Genomic DNA, 14888 nt, shown 5'->3' with positions numbered 1-14888 from the left:
CCTCCGGGGGCGGTCCCTGCTCCCTGCAAGAAACCCAAAGTAAAAAATGGCCCCCGGTTGTGTCGCAGTTCACTGCTTTTATCTGCTAAAGCTCCTCCCATAGCCCGATTTCCCGAGCATTTTTTTCCCGGGCATCTGCGGCTCTGCTCTGCCGGAAAGTGGGGGGTTGCTCGCAGCCTGATCGTGCAAGCTCTCTCTCCCCTGATTGGCTGCCAGGTGAAGTCTCCCTGGGGACAGGGCTGCCAGCACGTGTACAGCCCCTGTAGGAATCCCTTCACCTCATGTATAACATATGTTGAGGTATAAATGAAAATCAGATTGGTCCCTCTCAGGCAGGAAAGGCTATCCAATAATCTGATAATGCCCTGAAGAAAAATCTGAAAAAGTAGAAGTGTGGTTGAGAACTGCATCGTGATTTTATTAAATGTATACAACTTGGAGCTGTGACATAGTTGGAATTAGTTAAGTAAGTTTAGCTTCTCTTTTGGTGGCAATAAAAAAAAACCAAAAAAAACCAACTATGGCAAGAAGACCCATGATAATAATGATGCCTGGAGAGGTGCTCACTCTTATGCTGATTGTTTGGTGTCTAAAACATGTTCAAGCTGAGCGTTTCTCCAGATAGGACACTCTGGGGGAGTCTTCCCCTCACAGCTGTTGCAGTAGTCCTGGAGCTTTCTCCCTCTTTATAAATTCTGACTGGAATCAGTCCCTGGTTTAGAAGTTGCAAATGAATGACACAGACACAAATAGTGTGTTTTCATAACCCTTATCTCTCATGAAAACAAGTCTAAAAAAAGCTTTTTATGTGTGTCAAGAATGCTAAGCTAAAGATGTAAAAATTAACCCTTCCAGGTGAGGAAAGCTGTGCAACAGGAGGGCTTCAGCAGAAGGAAGCGAGGATATAGAGACATCAATGACATTGACATCAACATGAATGATCCTTTATTTACAAAGCAGTGGTACCTGGTAAGTTTTGAGAGAAAATCACAGTAATCATAACTAAATAAATGTTATCCAAGCCATTCTGTGCAGTTGCAGTGTTTTCCAACAGTTCTTTCCAAATGCACCATGAGGACTTGGGTATGGATCCAAGGCTCTGTTGTGTTGGTTTTAATTGTACGCCGTTTATATTGGGAAGATCCAGCATATTTCAAGAGAAAAATTTCATTTCAGTCAATGGAAAGATTCTTAAAAGGCTTGAAAGAGAACTGTATTGATGTCCTGCGGGCATTGCTGGTGTGCTGATGTGACCCCTAAAACTGCATATGAATCATGTCTCTGAGCTGTTGCCAGGTAAAATATTGTTATGGACTTATAACAAAAGATTCTAGTGTTTGCTAAAAAGTTGAAGCTTTTCTTTTCTTATGGAAATTTGAATGTAATTTCTTTTGTCAAAAACAGAACAGCTGAAAACTGATGAATTTTGGTTTACGCTAATGTCAAAGGAAATTAATATTTTGCTAAATTAATTCAGTTTTTCTGTTTCATTTTTTTAGAGGGAGAAGTCTTTAGTCATAAAAGAAAAGTTATATTTTTACTTTGAAATGAAATGATTTTTTTTTATTTAAAAAGTTGATAAAGTATTTCTGGTCAGTTACATTGTTGCAACATATTTATGATGAAATACTCAGTAAATGCCTTGTTAAATTAAGAAGGGTATTTTTGCTTAAGAGTAATGTTTTTTCCTCTTAATCAATTTCTTACATCTCATTAATCCATCCAATATGGCTGCAGTTTTTCTTGTTTTTAAGGCAAAAGTTTTCAAATGAATGGGGGCACATTAGTGTGGATGGGATTTTATCCTTGATGAGTCAATAAACTAAAGTGAGAATTAATTCACTTATTTTCTGGTAGTTAATCAAAATGTTGCAATGCTGAAAATAACAATTTAGGAAGCTATACAGTAGATCCTTGCTTTCAAGAAGAAAGCATTTCCTGTTCATAAAAAAGTACTCTGTAAAATCAATTGATCTTTTTTCCTGGATTGACCCACTGGCCTGACATGTTAAGTAGAAAAGTCCTTTTTTAGGGTTCAGAAAATTCAGTGTTTAACCAAATCTTATAAACCACAAAAACTTGAATTTTGCCAGTATTGGATTTTTTCAGGTTTTTTCTTTTTTTTACAGCTGCATTATTGCAGTAGATATGATTATGGACAGATGTATACTCTAAAACATGAGATGTATTTTCCATACCAAAGATACATGCAAAGACATAAAGGAAAAAATCAGTCAAGTAAAAAAAGCTATTTTTCTTTTTCACTGATGTATTAGATTAACACTGGTCAAGCAGATGGGACTCCTGGACTTGACCTTAATGTAGCTGAAGCATGGGAGCTGGGATACACAGGGAAGGGAGTAACCATAGGAATTATGGATGATGGTAAGTGAAGACTGAGTGTTAATTTAATACTTTAAAGTAGACTTTTTTCGTCTAATTGAAGTAAAAAAAAGATTAAAAAGTAGTAATTGATTGCTTGTAGTGGTGAGACTGCCAGCCTACATAAATACTTTGAGATCTTCAGGGAAAATATGATACAAAGATAGGGGTACTGAAGCATGGATATCCAAGCATAAAAAGTAGCTTGCAATTACCACTCAGATATTTTCCAGGGCACACTGTAATGGCTGTTAAACCTAAGGAAAAATTCCCCTTAACTTCTGTAGGCAGTGACTGGAGGATGTAATTGCTGTGCAAAAAACATTTAAGAAAATGTTTTTTGGATTACATTATTTTCAAAGTCATACTTGGTAGCTGAAATAATTAAACATTTTCATGCTGAATGCCAATAAAGATCTGCATATTATATATATTACTAATTTGAGACTAAGTTCAGGAAAGATCAATATAAAAGGTACAGTTGAAATTACAGCTGTTCTACTTATGGGTTCTTGCTGAAGTACAGGAATTCCATGCAGTCTCTCAACACTCTTCTTTGGAATAAATTTTGAGTATATTCCTGTAATGGGGCTGAATAATACTAAAAATCAATAAAATGTCTGTATCCATATATGTTTTCTAGGGTCAGCTGGGATCTATCCTCACCTGCTTACTTCTATGGCAAGGTTTTTGTGGAAGCAAGAAAGTAAACTCAGACATCTGGATATTAGGAAGAAATTCTTTGCTATGGGGGTGGTGAGATACTGTAACATGTTGCCAAGGGAGGTTGTGGCAGTGTTCAAGGCCAGGTTGGATAAGGCCTTGAGCAACCTGATCTGTGTACTGATGAAAGATCAATCTCATCTGAGAGATGATCTCTTGAGTCACAGTTTCACTGATCTCACAAAGGCAGGACTTGGCTTTCAAATTAGTAAGGCATGACTGCGATGGGAATGATGGCAAACTATTTGAGTTTCGTGTCAATAAAACTGATGGTCCATCAGATACAGCTTTTAGAGAAGGGAGTAATTTGCCTTATTGTTTGTTTCCAGTAACTCTAAAAAAGAGGGCCTGAATAACAGGATTCTTCATTGAGATTTTTATTGTCCATCTACTATGTGGATCAGTAACAAGGGTTTCCTAATGAGTAATAAGGACCCTACAAAATGAGAAGTAATCTTTTCATCAGAATAACTATGACAATATGGCATTCTCCTTGCAAATAAAATATAATCTATAGTGGTGAGGTGGTTGGAAAAACAGGATAGTCGTGATGATGAAAATGTAACATGAGATTGGCGACCATTCTTTGTATGCTTTAACTGGCTATGTAATAGGTCATCCTAGCTGAGTGTAGATCTGCTGCCTCTGTTACACCATCCCCTGGGATTTGTACATTTGCCATGTGTAGAAAGATGCCATGCAATAGAATGAGTATATTACACATCAGTGCTCTGTTAGAATCCTTAGCATGCTACCAAAATGTGAAGCCTATGCACAGGTATTTGCTAAAATGGTTTAATTCAATATTAAAAGTTCTCTTTCATGCACATAATCTGAAATGTTTGCCTTAGTGATCACCCCAAGTCTACTCTAGGTAGTTTTCTACTTAGTTTACAATTTTCAGTGGTTAAAAACACTTGTTTTTCTATCCTGTACTGATCCAGTGCTTACCAATCTTGTTAGTTTTGGTATGCTTTGAGATGACAAAACTCATACAAAGATAAATTGTCATTTAAACTAATCCTTATAAGTAAATGTGATCTAGTCTACAAAACAGTAAACTTTGTCATTCAGCTCACTTTTTCAAACGGCATCTGGATTTTGACATAAATAATTGAAAAGTCCACATTTTAAAACTGGAATCTCACTTCAACCAGTTGCATTATTTGGCATGATTATTTTCCTGTGGTCGTAAAGGAATCTTGTTCTGTGATCATTAGAAAATCTTTTTTGAAACTCTTAACCTTTGGTTTCTGTTCTGTCATTGTTTTATTGCAGGAATTGATTATCTGCATCCAGATCTTGCATCAAACTACGTAAGTTCATGCTGACCTTTTCTGTAAGATGTGGATTTTCTTACTATTATAGTCCTTCTGCTACAAAATTTTAAATAGGGAGTAGAACAGCAGTACAGTTGGACTCCTGATCTTAGTGATGATACATTTTCCATTGAAAGAAGTAGACTGAAAATGGGACTGCCTGTGCAAGGAATGGAAATGTGACAAGGCTCTTGGTGGAGGAATGACAGTCCTGTGTCACATTAAATAAGCTCCAGCTTGCAATATTGGATTTAGGACAGAAATTAGTAACCTGTGAATTGGCTCTAAGTCCTGCTATTAAGATGCAGAATGCCCCTACCACTTGGAGGGTCATGGAGCTGTGGGCTGCAGCAAGGCATGTATTAGCCTTTGAAACCTCCAGGAACAGTTTGATTCCCTTATAACAGGTGTTTTGATCCAGTGCTTCAAAGTATATGCAGGGCAGATTGTGTATTCTCAGCACATGCTGTGGAAATTGTTTGTTCCTCAAACCTACCTCAGGATTCAGACCTTTGGACTAGAGGGTTTTTGCATTTCTTAACACTTTGTCTCTCTCCAACCCTCCATTAGCACTAGCACTCCTATCTCCCGGTGCCTGCAGATCCCTTCCTGAGGGAAGCCCAGGCTAAACTGTGGTTTAGTTTGCAATTGCAATCAAATGAAAAGAGGAACAAGGAGAGCTGGAGATTTTGGAAAAAAATATCAGCCATTTGGATAGAACAGCTTCAAAATGAGAAAGTAATTTTTCCAAACTTGCAGTTTGGAAAATAATAACACACAGGATGAAAACCTATTTATGTTGCAAGTAACAAAGCACATTTGGTAAATAATAAGTGGGTATAGAAGGTGTTTGCTTTGGAGAAGGAATGTGGGAAACAGCTGACCACAGAATGTAGATTAGCCAGTTTCACACCTTATGAACTGGCTTAATAACTTGATAGCAGCTAATTAAACCCTATGCCCTGACTGCAGAGTTCTCTCCTAAGTGAAATAACTCAGTAGGATATTCACATAAATTGATAGAAATAAAAAAAGTTTGTAAAAAGCAGCTTTTTTCTTTGCAGGAATTGTGCTCTGTGTATGTTCTAGCTTGTGATGTGGACAAAGCACATGCTCTACACTCATATTTCAGCAGCAGGTGTGGAGAAAGTATGTGGGAATATTGTTTCCAAAAATCATGTTTCAAATAAACAAGTAAAAAGTCTGCACAACATGCCTGATATAACAGTTCTGTTGTTAGCAGTGAATCTAGGATCATGCCCAGAAACCAAAACTAGATTCTGCTGTAATATAGTGTTTTCTCTTTTAATTCCAAAGTATGTTCTATTTGACGGATAAATATTTGTCAGGCTTAGTAGAAATATATTGGTTTTAGAGTGGCAATAGTGAGTATTGTGGAAATTAATGGAAAACGACACAGAGAAGGACAATGCACAGACATGATGATAGAAATCCAAAATAATGGAGCTGGAGAGAAATCTGAGAGTTGAGATAAGACATACTGGGATGAAAATTGGAAAGAAAAGCTGTCTAGGAATGGCAAATCTTTAATGGCAGTCATGGAAGACTTGTGAGGACACTGTGAAACTGAGGATCTGAAAAGATTTGTGTAGAAGTGACTTTGTCCAAGTGAGGAGAGGTTCTGTAGCGGAGCAGTGATCAGGCTGTGGTGGGAAAAGAGAAGATTAGCTGGCTAATACAAAATGCAGAAGCAAATGACTGGTTGGTAAGACAGTCATTAAAGGAGCAGCAGAAACCCCATCCAAAAGATCTTGTAGGAGGTAAGACCTCAATGATTTAATACTGAAATTCAAAAATAGGATTTATCACATGAGGTCTATGGTCCTGGGCTGTCACAGTGCTGTGTCTGAGAGGTGGCTGGATAGGGACAGGGTGACTCCTTCTCCTACTGCTAAACCGTGCCATCACCTCCCTTGCTGAACCACAGCAGAGTGAGTGCAGGGCTTGTTTCACCTGTACTTTGCCTCTCCCTGTGAGGCTGCACGGGCCTCCTTGGGCCCCAGGAGTTCCTGCTCTGGAAGCATCTGCTGTCTCTCAAGAGGCCATGGGGGCCTTTTTCCCAGTAGGTAGTAATTTGGGTGTGAACTGAAGATGAGGACTTAAATTCTGCTGAAGAAAAGATCAGTTTAGATGTAAAAAGGCAGTGAATTGAGTCTCTTAAGGAGTGAGTTGTTAACTTGCTTCAGGCTGGCATAGCTATTATAGTCATCTTTGTACAGCTCCTGTACCACATTCGTGGTGTTTCACTACATCTGCACTTTGGGGCAGCTTTCTCTGAAGTTCTATTGTTTCTTTTTAGGAAATAAAAAGCTTCTTGATTGTAGAAAAGCCTGCATACCCTGGCAGTGTCTGTACATCTTGTTTGGGAAACTGGGAGCAATCAGAAAGTCTCTCAAAGGTGGTGGGTTTGGCAGTTGAGCATTTTCAAGTGTAAAAGCTTGGCGTTGGTTCCTCAGTTTAATTTGGCTTTATGATTTTGACTTTCTGGTTTTCTTGCTTGAATAGTTTAATGGAGGTTAGCACTTAGATGAAATGCAGGGCCAGGGAAGAGAAAGATCTTTCTAAAGAAGAAAACTTTGTATTTTCTCTTTAAACTGCTGAACTTTGTCCTATAATATGGAGTGCACTTCCATCCATATTTTTCTTTGTAGTTTTTTAAGATTTACTGCTTGAATCATCCATTTCTGGTTTTAATGCTCTTTATATACATGGAAAGACATATGCCTGCTCATGGTGTGGGTGTACTGCTCTCCCAGCATTGCCTCCTGGCTTGCTGTGTATATAGCTACTTGCTTTTCTGGGATCAGGCAATTATGGCAAAGCTGGAATTTTCCATTCTACACTGTGAACATGGAGAGACTCATTGTCAAATGATCTATATTTTCTTCCAAGCCTTGGAAACCCTGCAGGGAACCTTGGAAACCTTCAGGAAATTACTTTTTACACTGCAAAGCCAGCCCTTCATTATGAACTGATAATTAAAAAGCTAGGGCCTAATGTATACCATGGTTTGCTTTCAAATCATAATGTACATATAAACCCAGCAATTTTCAGGACTGACTTCTCCAAGCATCTGAGTGAGAAAGAAAAGTCAAGTTACAGGGGCTACATCTGAGATACGTCTAATAAAAAGGGAAAAAAGCAGCTGTTGGGGATGGACATAGCAAACTATTTTAAAGAAAAAACTAACCAAATGGAGATTTGTTGTGCCACAAACAGAAACATAAGCTGAGCTCTCGCTGATACCAGTTTTTTATTGTGGTATTTTATCCTTGGCCACTGTCTGCTGGTGAAGGTCAGTGTAGCAGCATTATCCCACTTAGAGCAGTGGGGAGCTGATCATCTCCTATAAGTGGATTTGTCCCTGATTAGCAATAGTTAGAAAAATCAGGTTGCCACCAAGAGACTCATGCCAGGAGTAAAAAATTGCTGGTTTCAGTGTCTGAACTGTGCCTGAAGCTGAAAGCTTGTTTCAAAAAACCTAGGGAGAGAAAGAACAAGCCAAACCCTTTAGGAAAACTGGAAAACTATGTGAGTAGGTAACATTTTCACAAAGTATTGATACAGGTAGAGTGAGAATCAATCAGCAATTCTTAGTAATAGACAGTAATTTAAAAGATTTTGAATTCTGTAGAATTGCACAGATGTAACATGTGCAAACAAGCATCAACCTGAGCAGTGCTTCATTACTGGCCTTCCCCAAACCTCCTCTATAAAAGTGTGTGGTGTTAGGGTGATAGGGAGATCGCTGCTGTGTTCCCTACAACCGTCTTGGGCGCAAGACCGCTCGGGTGCGGCAGTATAGCCACTAGCAAGCTTCTCCTTGCAGCCCCGCGCAGATGTTTAGCGCTGCGGACACACGCGCGCGCGCACACACACACATTTAAGCCAGATAGCTCAATGTTACCGAGATAAGGAGCCAAGGAGGGCCCGCTGCATGGCGCGTTCCACAGACGACGTTTATTTCATCCTCCGCAGACGGAACCAGATGCGAGAGAGGACAAATCGCGTTCGTGATCAGGTTTACATAGTGTTACAGAACCAGTGATCTGAGGGCACGGGGGCGGTACACAGGCGGGACTAGGGAAAGGAACCAATGAGCAGAGGGAAGAGGCGGAGCGGGGGACCAGGTCAGGTATGCAACCACACAGGCTGCTGGGAGAGGTAGTTTTCTTCAATCAGGGTCTGGGGAGTGTATAAGGTTACATTTCATTCGCAAGGAATTGTGGGAGAAGATTTTCCTTTACTCACACAAAGGTGAGAGTGGTGTCTCAAATATCTGAGTTTTTCCACCAGCAGGCCTTTGCTATTTCAGGGCTCTCTGGCCCCCCAGCTGCCCCAGCTGTTGGCTCAGTGACTCCAACACTCCTCTCTTTTCTTCTCTGTACTATGAGTACTTATGGTGCAGCCTTACCTTCCAAGGTCCTTGCCAGCTGTCACTCGAACTGTATGCAGGAAAGGCCCTATGTAAGGAATGAGGGAAGACTTTTTGGATTTACCTCAGGGTTAGTCAGTTTTCTGTCATCTACCATTTCTCATTCAGATGTGAACAGCAGATGGTCTTACCTGTCTTCTCTTTCCACTTTGTCAGCATCTCCAAACACAAAGCAGTCCCTCTCTCATAACTTTTGGTAACTTGTCTCCAGCCAATACCATAACGGCTCCCCCTGCCTTGCTGAGAGGCAAGTGGGAGCATATTTTTGGAATAATTATGTTACCACATAAGTAGTGAAACAGGGAAATGTCCCGCTTCTGTTCTGAGCTGCATTTGCCGTTGTTTGCTAGAGGAACAAAAACATAATTGAATACGTTTTACAGCCACAAAAGAAATAAGAAATAGTACAGCCAATAAATTTCACACTGCAATACGATCAGCAAAGAGTAGCAACAGCATGAAGGATCTTCTTACTGTAAGAAAGTCTGGTTTTCCTTCATTAGCATGAATTTCTGAGTATGCTTTGGCCTCCCTGCGCACCACAAAAAGGACCAGCAAACTGTTCTGGCGGCCATGAGCCTGATCTCAATGATTTACCAGTACAAACCATCAGTATCTCCACTAAAATCTGTGGGGCCTAGTTGTGGGATTTTGTAGAGTTGACAAAGCTCCACTGACATTTATTGAACCACACTGCTTTGGCCTTGGTGACCCACCACCCTTCCACCCCAAAATCCCAGCTGATTTTTTTTCCTGAGTCCAGTAGAGTCCACATATAACTGGTGGGGAGAAAAATGTGACCCTTCTAAGAGCAAAATTTGTTGGAAATACTCTGAAGACATTGAAGAGCTCCCACTCTCTCTGCACTGACATTAATATCAACCCAGGGAATCCTCAGGGATCGTAAAGCCAAACCATAGCAGAGTTAGGTTCATACTGGCCTAGTGTCAGGGAATGATTTCAGGCAGCTTTATGAGATCTGATTCCCATGGCATGATTTTCAAAAGATCCTGAGACAGTTACACTGCCATTTCCTACTGCATTTCAAAGGGCTATTGAGCATGTGCAATAGACACTTCATTTCAATAAACCTTTGCTTCTGATACATCAAAGGTATTTTATGGGCAAACTCTGTGTGCTGACCATCATTGCTAGCACCTATTTTTAATTGTAATGTTTAAAAAGCACATATTATAAAAAAATAAAGAACAGAATAAACTTGTGTCAGCATATCACAAATTAGATTTGGGCTTGTGTCTTGGGGTGACTTTATGATGTGTATCCCCTGTCGCTGCTCTATGCCCAGAAATTAACTTTGTGCCTTTCTCTTCCTTTAAACTGAGCCTGAGAGGGGGGAGAGAGAAAAAAACTGAGTGAACTTTTCAAAGCAGTTGTTCAAGAACACAGATGCATACTCCTCTGCATTCTGCTGTGGCTGCAGCAAGAGCGGAGGAAGCAGCCTTCTTGCTTTTCAGCCAGCTTTCGGCTCCTTTTCTCCGGAGGGAGATAGAGAGTTGAACTTTGTTTTCCTGGGACTTTGGTTTTTCCCCTTCTTCTCTTCTGGACTGTTTCAACATCAGAACACATCGGCAGAATTTTCCGCCAAGGCCCCGGAGATGGGCCCACAACCCAGCTCCGAGGAGGAAGAGGAGGAGAGAGACCACATCTACAGAAGGACTCTGAAATCTTCCCAGGTTTCTCTCCACAGCAAGAGGTTTTATTACTTATCATTATTATCCTTTTCCTGTGTGTTTGTTAAATAAATAGGTTTTTTATCGCTTTCACTTTCTTCCAAGAAATTTTTTGTCCCCCGAACCTGGTGGGGGAGGGATGGTTGTAACCTGCCTTCTATCAGAGGATATTTTCCTCCGAATTTGTTCAAACTGGCACAGCTTGGTTGGTTTCTTTTCATTTTTTTGGTGCTATTTGGAGTTGGGTTCTTGCTAATAGGTTTTCTAAAATGAACACTATCATAAAACCTAAAAACTATCAGCCAAACCCTGGGACAAAGTCACAATACATCCTTCTGCTAGCACCGAAAATTCAGTTAGAACACTGATGGATGAAGGGTGTTGATGAAATTTATGCCACAATCTACTTCAAGAAATTGCTGACACAAAATGAAGCCTCTCTTTTGTCAGGATGGAAGGATGGATCAAGTGTTTAAATGCCAGGCTGACTGATGCCTTAGCAATCAAAACTGGTGGCCTTCTGTTGGGCTGTTTATGCTGCTCAGGTGGCTTCTGGCAGCTCAAGGGCTGGTTTTAGCATTTAGAATGATTATTCAGGACATGCATGACAATGAAGTTTCACTGGCAAAAATTAGAAGTTACTGGGAAGAGAACAAAGTTCTCTCTTTCAGACGTGGCTATTTTTCTGTTATTCTGTGCAGGATCAATTTGTGGGCTCATTTCTATGTTCTGTGCAATCTGTTTTTTTTTTCTCAGAACATATTAAAGGCTAAAAAGAGATTATGCCTTCTCTGATCATATCACCCAGGCATATAAGGTTCTTAGTGTACCTGGCAGGGTGTCCTGAATTAGTCACGTACAGAAAATGCTTCAAATCTTGGAAAACATAATGGGCTCCTACAAACAGTCCTTCCCTGCTGCCAACAGTAACTGTTCGTAAAGGTACATATCATTGGTGCTCGTGTATTAAACTCTAAATAAGATGACTGTACTGTCCCTTTGCTCTGTACCTTACTGCTGTTTAACATGAGCACTGAGGGAGAGAAGCCTGTGTAAAGGATATGTCAGGGTCTTCCTATTTAATGAAAGATAAAAATTTTCTATAATCGTAGCTGTTACCACAACCCTCTAGCTTTCAACTTGATTAAAAAGATGGAACAGCAAAAAGAATTTGAAGACTGTTTCTCCTCTGGATTATTTCATATGGCCAGAGGGCACAGAAAGAGGCTTTTTCTGCAAAAGAGGCTGTGATTGCCTTATGGAGAGATGATTTGTGTCACAGACCTGTGTTTACAGCTGAAAACTGGATTTCTTCCACTGAAAGTTATGTGAATGGCTTTGCTAAAGCCCATTTTAAGATATGTGGACCCTGAATACTTGGCAAGACCTGGGACTTGGTGCTTAGTACCATCCATGCAGCTGAAGTTGGCACCACTCTGCTGATGTTGGCCTCTCCAGGGGGATGCACTGATTTATACTGGCTATAAAATAGCCTCAAAACACTGTTCCTTTGGAATCAAAAGATACTCACATATTGTAGTTGCCTTTGCCCGAGAATATTTTCAGATCAATGTATGCTTCAAAAAGTTTCCAGCTTTATTCTGTATTAGAACCACCTGAAAGGGGAATTTTCAAGTTAAATGCATGCCTGGTGTGCAAGCAACATGAGATGGTGCCAAAGATACTCACTTTGCAAGCTGACAACCACTCATTGTCTGCAGCATTTATTTGTCTCTATAATCAATGCATTTAATTAATCAGTTGCACACTGAGAAAGTGCAAGCTGGCTAATTGTTTTAATCATAAAGCAGTAGTATTAATTTTCACTTAAGGCGTCATTTGTGGAAAGTAAATTAAGATTGTTGAAATGAAAAATGCACAAGGATGAAAGAGCAGATGACATTTCTGCATGAGTTCTGGCCGGTGTTTTTGGAATTGGCTTGTGCCTCTCTCCAGGGTTTCTCCAAGTAAGCCTTTATATAAAATTAAAGTGTCCATGGGAAAATGGAAGTGAAATATTTTAATTTTGGATCAGTTTAACCTAATTTAAAATATTTGACATGCAGAATGTGCTGAATTAAAACAGCAGCAACAAAATCCCACTCTGGTGCATGGTGCACTTGAGAGAAGAGGGTCAGACACATGGTCCCCTGGAGGCAGTGAACGCCATGTAATTTTAAAACCAAGTTCAACAAATTGAAGAAGAAAGCTTTCCTTTCCCCAAAAAGAAAGTAACGCATTTTGCATTGAAAATGGCCCAAACAATTTTTTAAGATTTTTCCATTTGAAAGCCTTTGTTTTCTGTTTCTCAAAGAATAGTTATTGCTCATAGTGTTTAAGACCCTAACCAGTGTGGAAATCCCTGAATATCCATCAACATTTAAACCCAACAATTAAAATTAATGTTGTAGTTATTTTTGGTTACCAAGGTATCACCAGGGAAGTCTGAATTAGATGGTGCATGTGGAGAACACTATTCCCTCACAAAGCTTCATCAAATTTTGATGGGGTTTAGGGAGAGTTTTTTGGGCCCAGTGATGATTTTGGCAAAGAAGGTCACAAACCCACTCTTAAATCTGGACATGCAACCGGTTTTAAAAGGAGAGTTTTGGCCAAGCCCTCTGGATAAGCCAGTCTTGCAAAGTGAAGGAGGGTAGGAGACCTGGGATTCACAAGTAGTGCCCCTTCTTTTGTGATATCAAAATGGCCTAAATACAGTAAATAAATCAACAGATGATCTCCAATACTTTAAACACCTCTCCTTCACTGTACCTGTAAATTAATTTGGTTAATTTGAAAATAATTCAATCTTTTCTATCCTGGCACTTCATCTTGGCATGGTGGTTTGCTTTGCATTATTTGATTTTAGTTGTATGCATTTATGTTCTCCATATTAGTATTTTACTTCTTGGTAGCTACATAGGTGGTTAAGATATTTTTAGACACCTGCCTTATTTCAGATTGCTTTAAGTATAACGTTCGTCATTTCTGTTTCATTCCCAATAAAAGCAATACGCATAATGAACATCTCTTACTGGGGAACAGAATAGCAGTGCACAATGTCTAATAAAATGCTGGCCACATTGAAGTCACTGGTAGTTTTTGTATTAAAATCAGCAATTTGACAGATCATATGAATAGCAGGTTTTTAATGTTTGTTCTACTATGCAACGCCTTTTTTTTAAGCATTACAGTAAGAGGCATAGACTTCAACAGAGCAAATAATGATACTAAGGGCTGTGGAAACATGACTGACTGGGATAACGTTTTGCTGTGGAACAGGAGCTTGTATATGATGAAATTTTGGCTACTTCAAGTGCTGTATAGCTGTTGTTTGGTGAAACTTAAATGGATATGGTAGTGGATACCTCAGTCACATGTTCCCTCTGCTGTCCTTACTTGTAAGCGTTGATGTAGATTGGGGATTGTTGGAAATGCTTTTCAGGCAAATTGTGTTCTGAATTTTGTTAAATGAGGTGACTCTAAATATGTACAAAGGTGAGCACGAGGATTGTGCTGTGTTCAAGGACTTCATAATTTCAATGCCAGCATGTTTTTTAGAATTCCTTCTTGTGAGAAACTAAATCACTTTAATTCAGTGGCACTTAACTCATTTGCAGGATTAGTCAACCGTGATACCATGTCTGACAGATGTAGTTGTGAATCTTTCTGTCAGTCATCTCATGTTGTGTAGGACACTTCTTAAATTTAAACATCCAGTAAATTACTGTGAAAATATTAGCTATGATCAAATATGCTAATCTTTAACAGAAGAACCTGGAATGATCATGTACTTAAATACTTGAAAAATTTAGTATGTGTGGATTTACATGAGCACATTCTGAAGATTCCACATTCTCTCTCTGTAATTTTGGATTTAGCTGATTCCACACAGAATAAGGAAGGCAAATTTTTTAATTAATGCCAAAGCATATAATTTGGTGCATTAAAATCCGTGAGAGCCCAGCATGTCTTGACAGGTATTAGTCACATTGTTAATTCTCCCCCGGGATGCTCACAAACTGTGCTAATGAGGTCAGCATGCAACTGGAATAAAACACAATAGGTCTTCAAGACCTTTTAATCTAAGGCTTGTAAATCAACTTGTGTTTGCTTTTTGTGACAGAAGACATGTAGGTAATAGTTTGCATTACATTTTTTGAGTCTCTTCTCTGACATCTTCACCTCCTCTTGCTTCACCTACAATGTCACTTTTATGTGTTCATTCGTCTTCCATATTCATGCAATTTAGGTGAAACACCAGCTGTGTGGTTGTGTTCCGGTTTGGCCAAATTTGGAAATACATCCTCTGAGAGA

The 14888-nt window shown here is 39.5% G+C and overlaps 1 protein-coding gene and 1 long non-coding RNA gene across 9 annotated transcripts in view; one reads left to right on the top strand and one right to left on the bottom strand.

The window, feature by feature from the left end:
• Positions 1 to 14888, top strand: part of PCSK2 (proprotein convertase subtilisin/kexin type 2) — a 111030-nt gene that overhangs the window by 51498 nt on the left and 44644 nt on the right. For 5 of the 8 annotated variants that reach the window (XM_032103622.1, XM_032103627.1, XM_032103625.1 and 2 more), the window contains 4 exons: positions 856 to 969; positions 2277 to 2385; positions 3026 to 3088; positions 4384 to 4421. In XM_032103622.1, coding sequence (XP_031959513.1) covers positions 856 to 969; positions 2277 to 2385; positions 3026 to 3088; positions 4384 to 4421 — 324 coding nt within the window. The remainder of the gene's footprint in view (positions 1 to 855; positions 970 to 2276; positions 2386 to 3025; positions 3089 to 4383; positions 4422 to 14888) is intronic. The other 3 variants (XM_032103623.1, XM_032103628.1, XM_032103626.1) reach the window with 1 other exon arrangement.
• Positions 3887 to 8493, bottom strand: LOC116441569. The gene is made up of 2 exons (XR_004239149.1): positions 8353 to 8493; positions 3887 to 7926 (listed from the first exon to the last, which is right to left on the bottom strand). It is a non-coding gene; the product is annotated as an uncharacterized LOC116441569 (long non-coding RNA).

This window comes from Corvus moneduloides, chromosome 3 (assembly GCF_009650955.1).
Source record: "Corvus moneduloides isolate bCorMon1 chromosome 3, bCorMon1.pri, whole genome shotgun sequence".
NCBI classification, from domain to species: domain Eukaryota; kingdom Metazoa; phylum Chordata; class Aves; order Passeriformes; family Corvidae; genus Corvus; species Corvus moneduloides.
The sequence above is the reverse complement of the archived record's forward strand: the minus strand, read 5'-3'. Positions and strand labels throughout refer to the sequence as shown.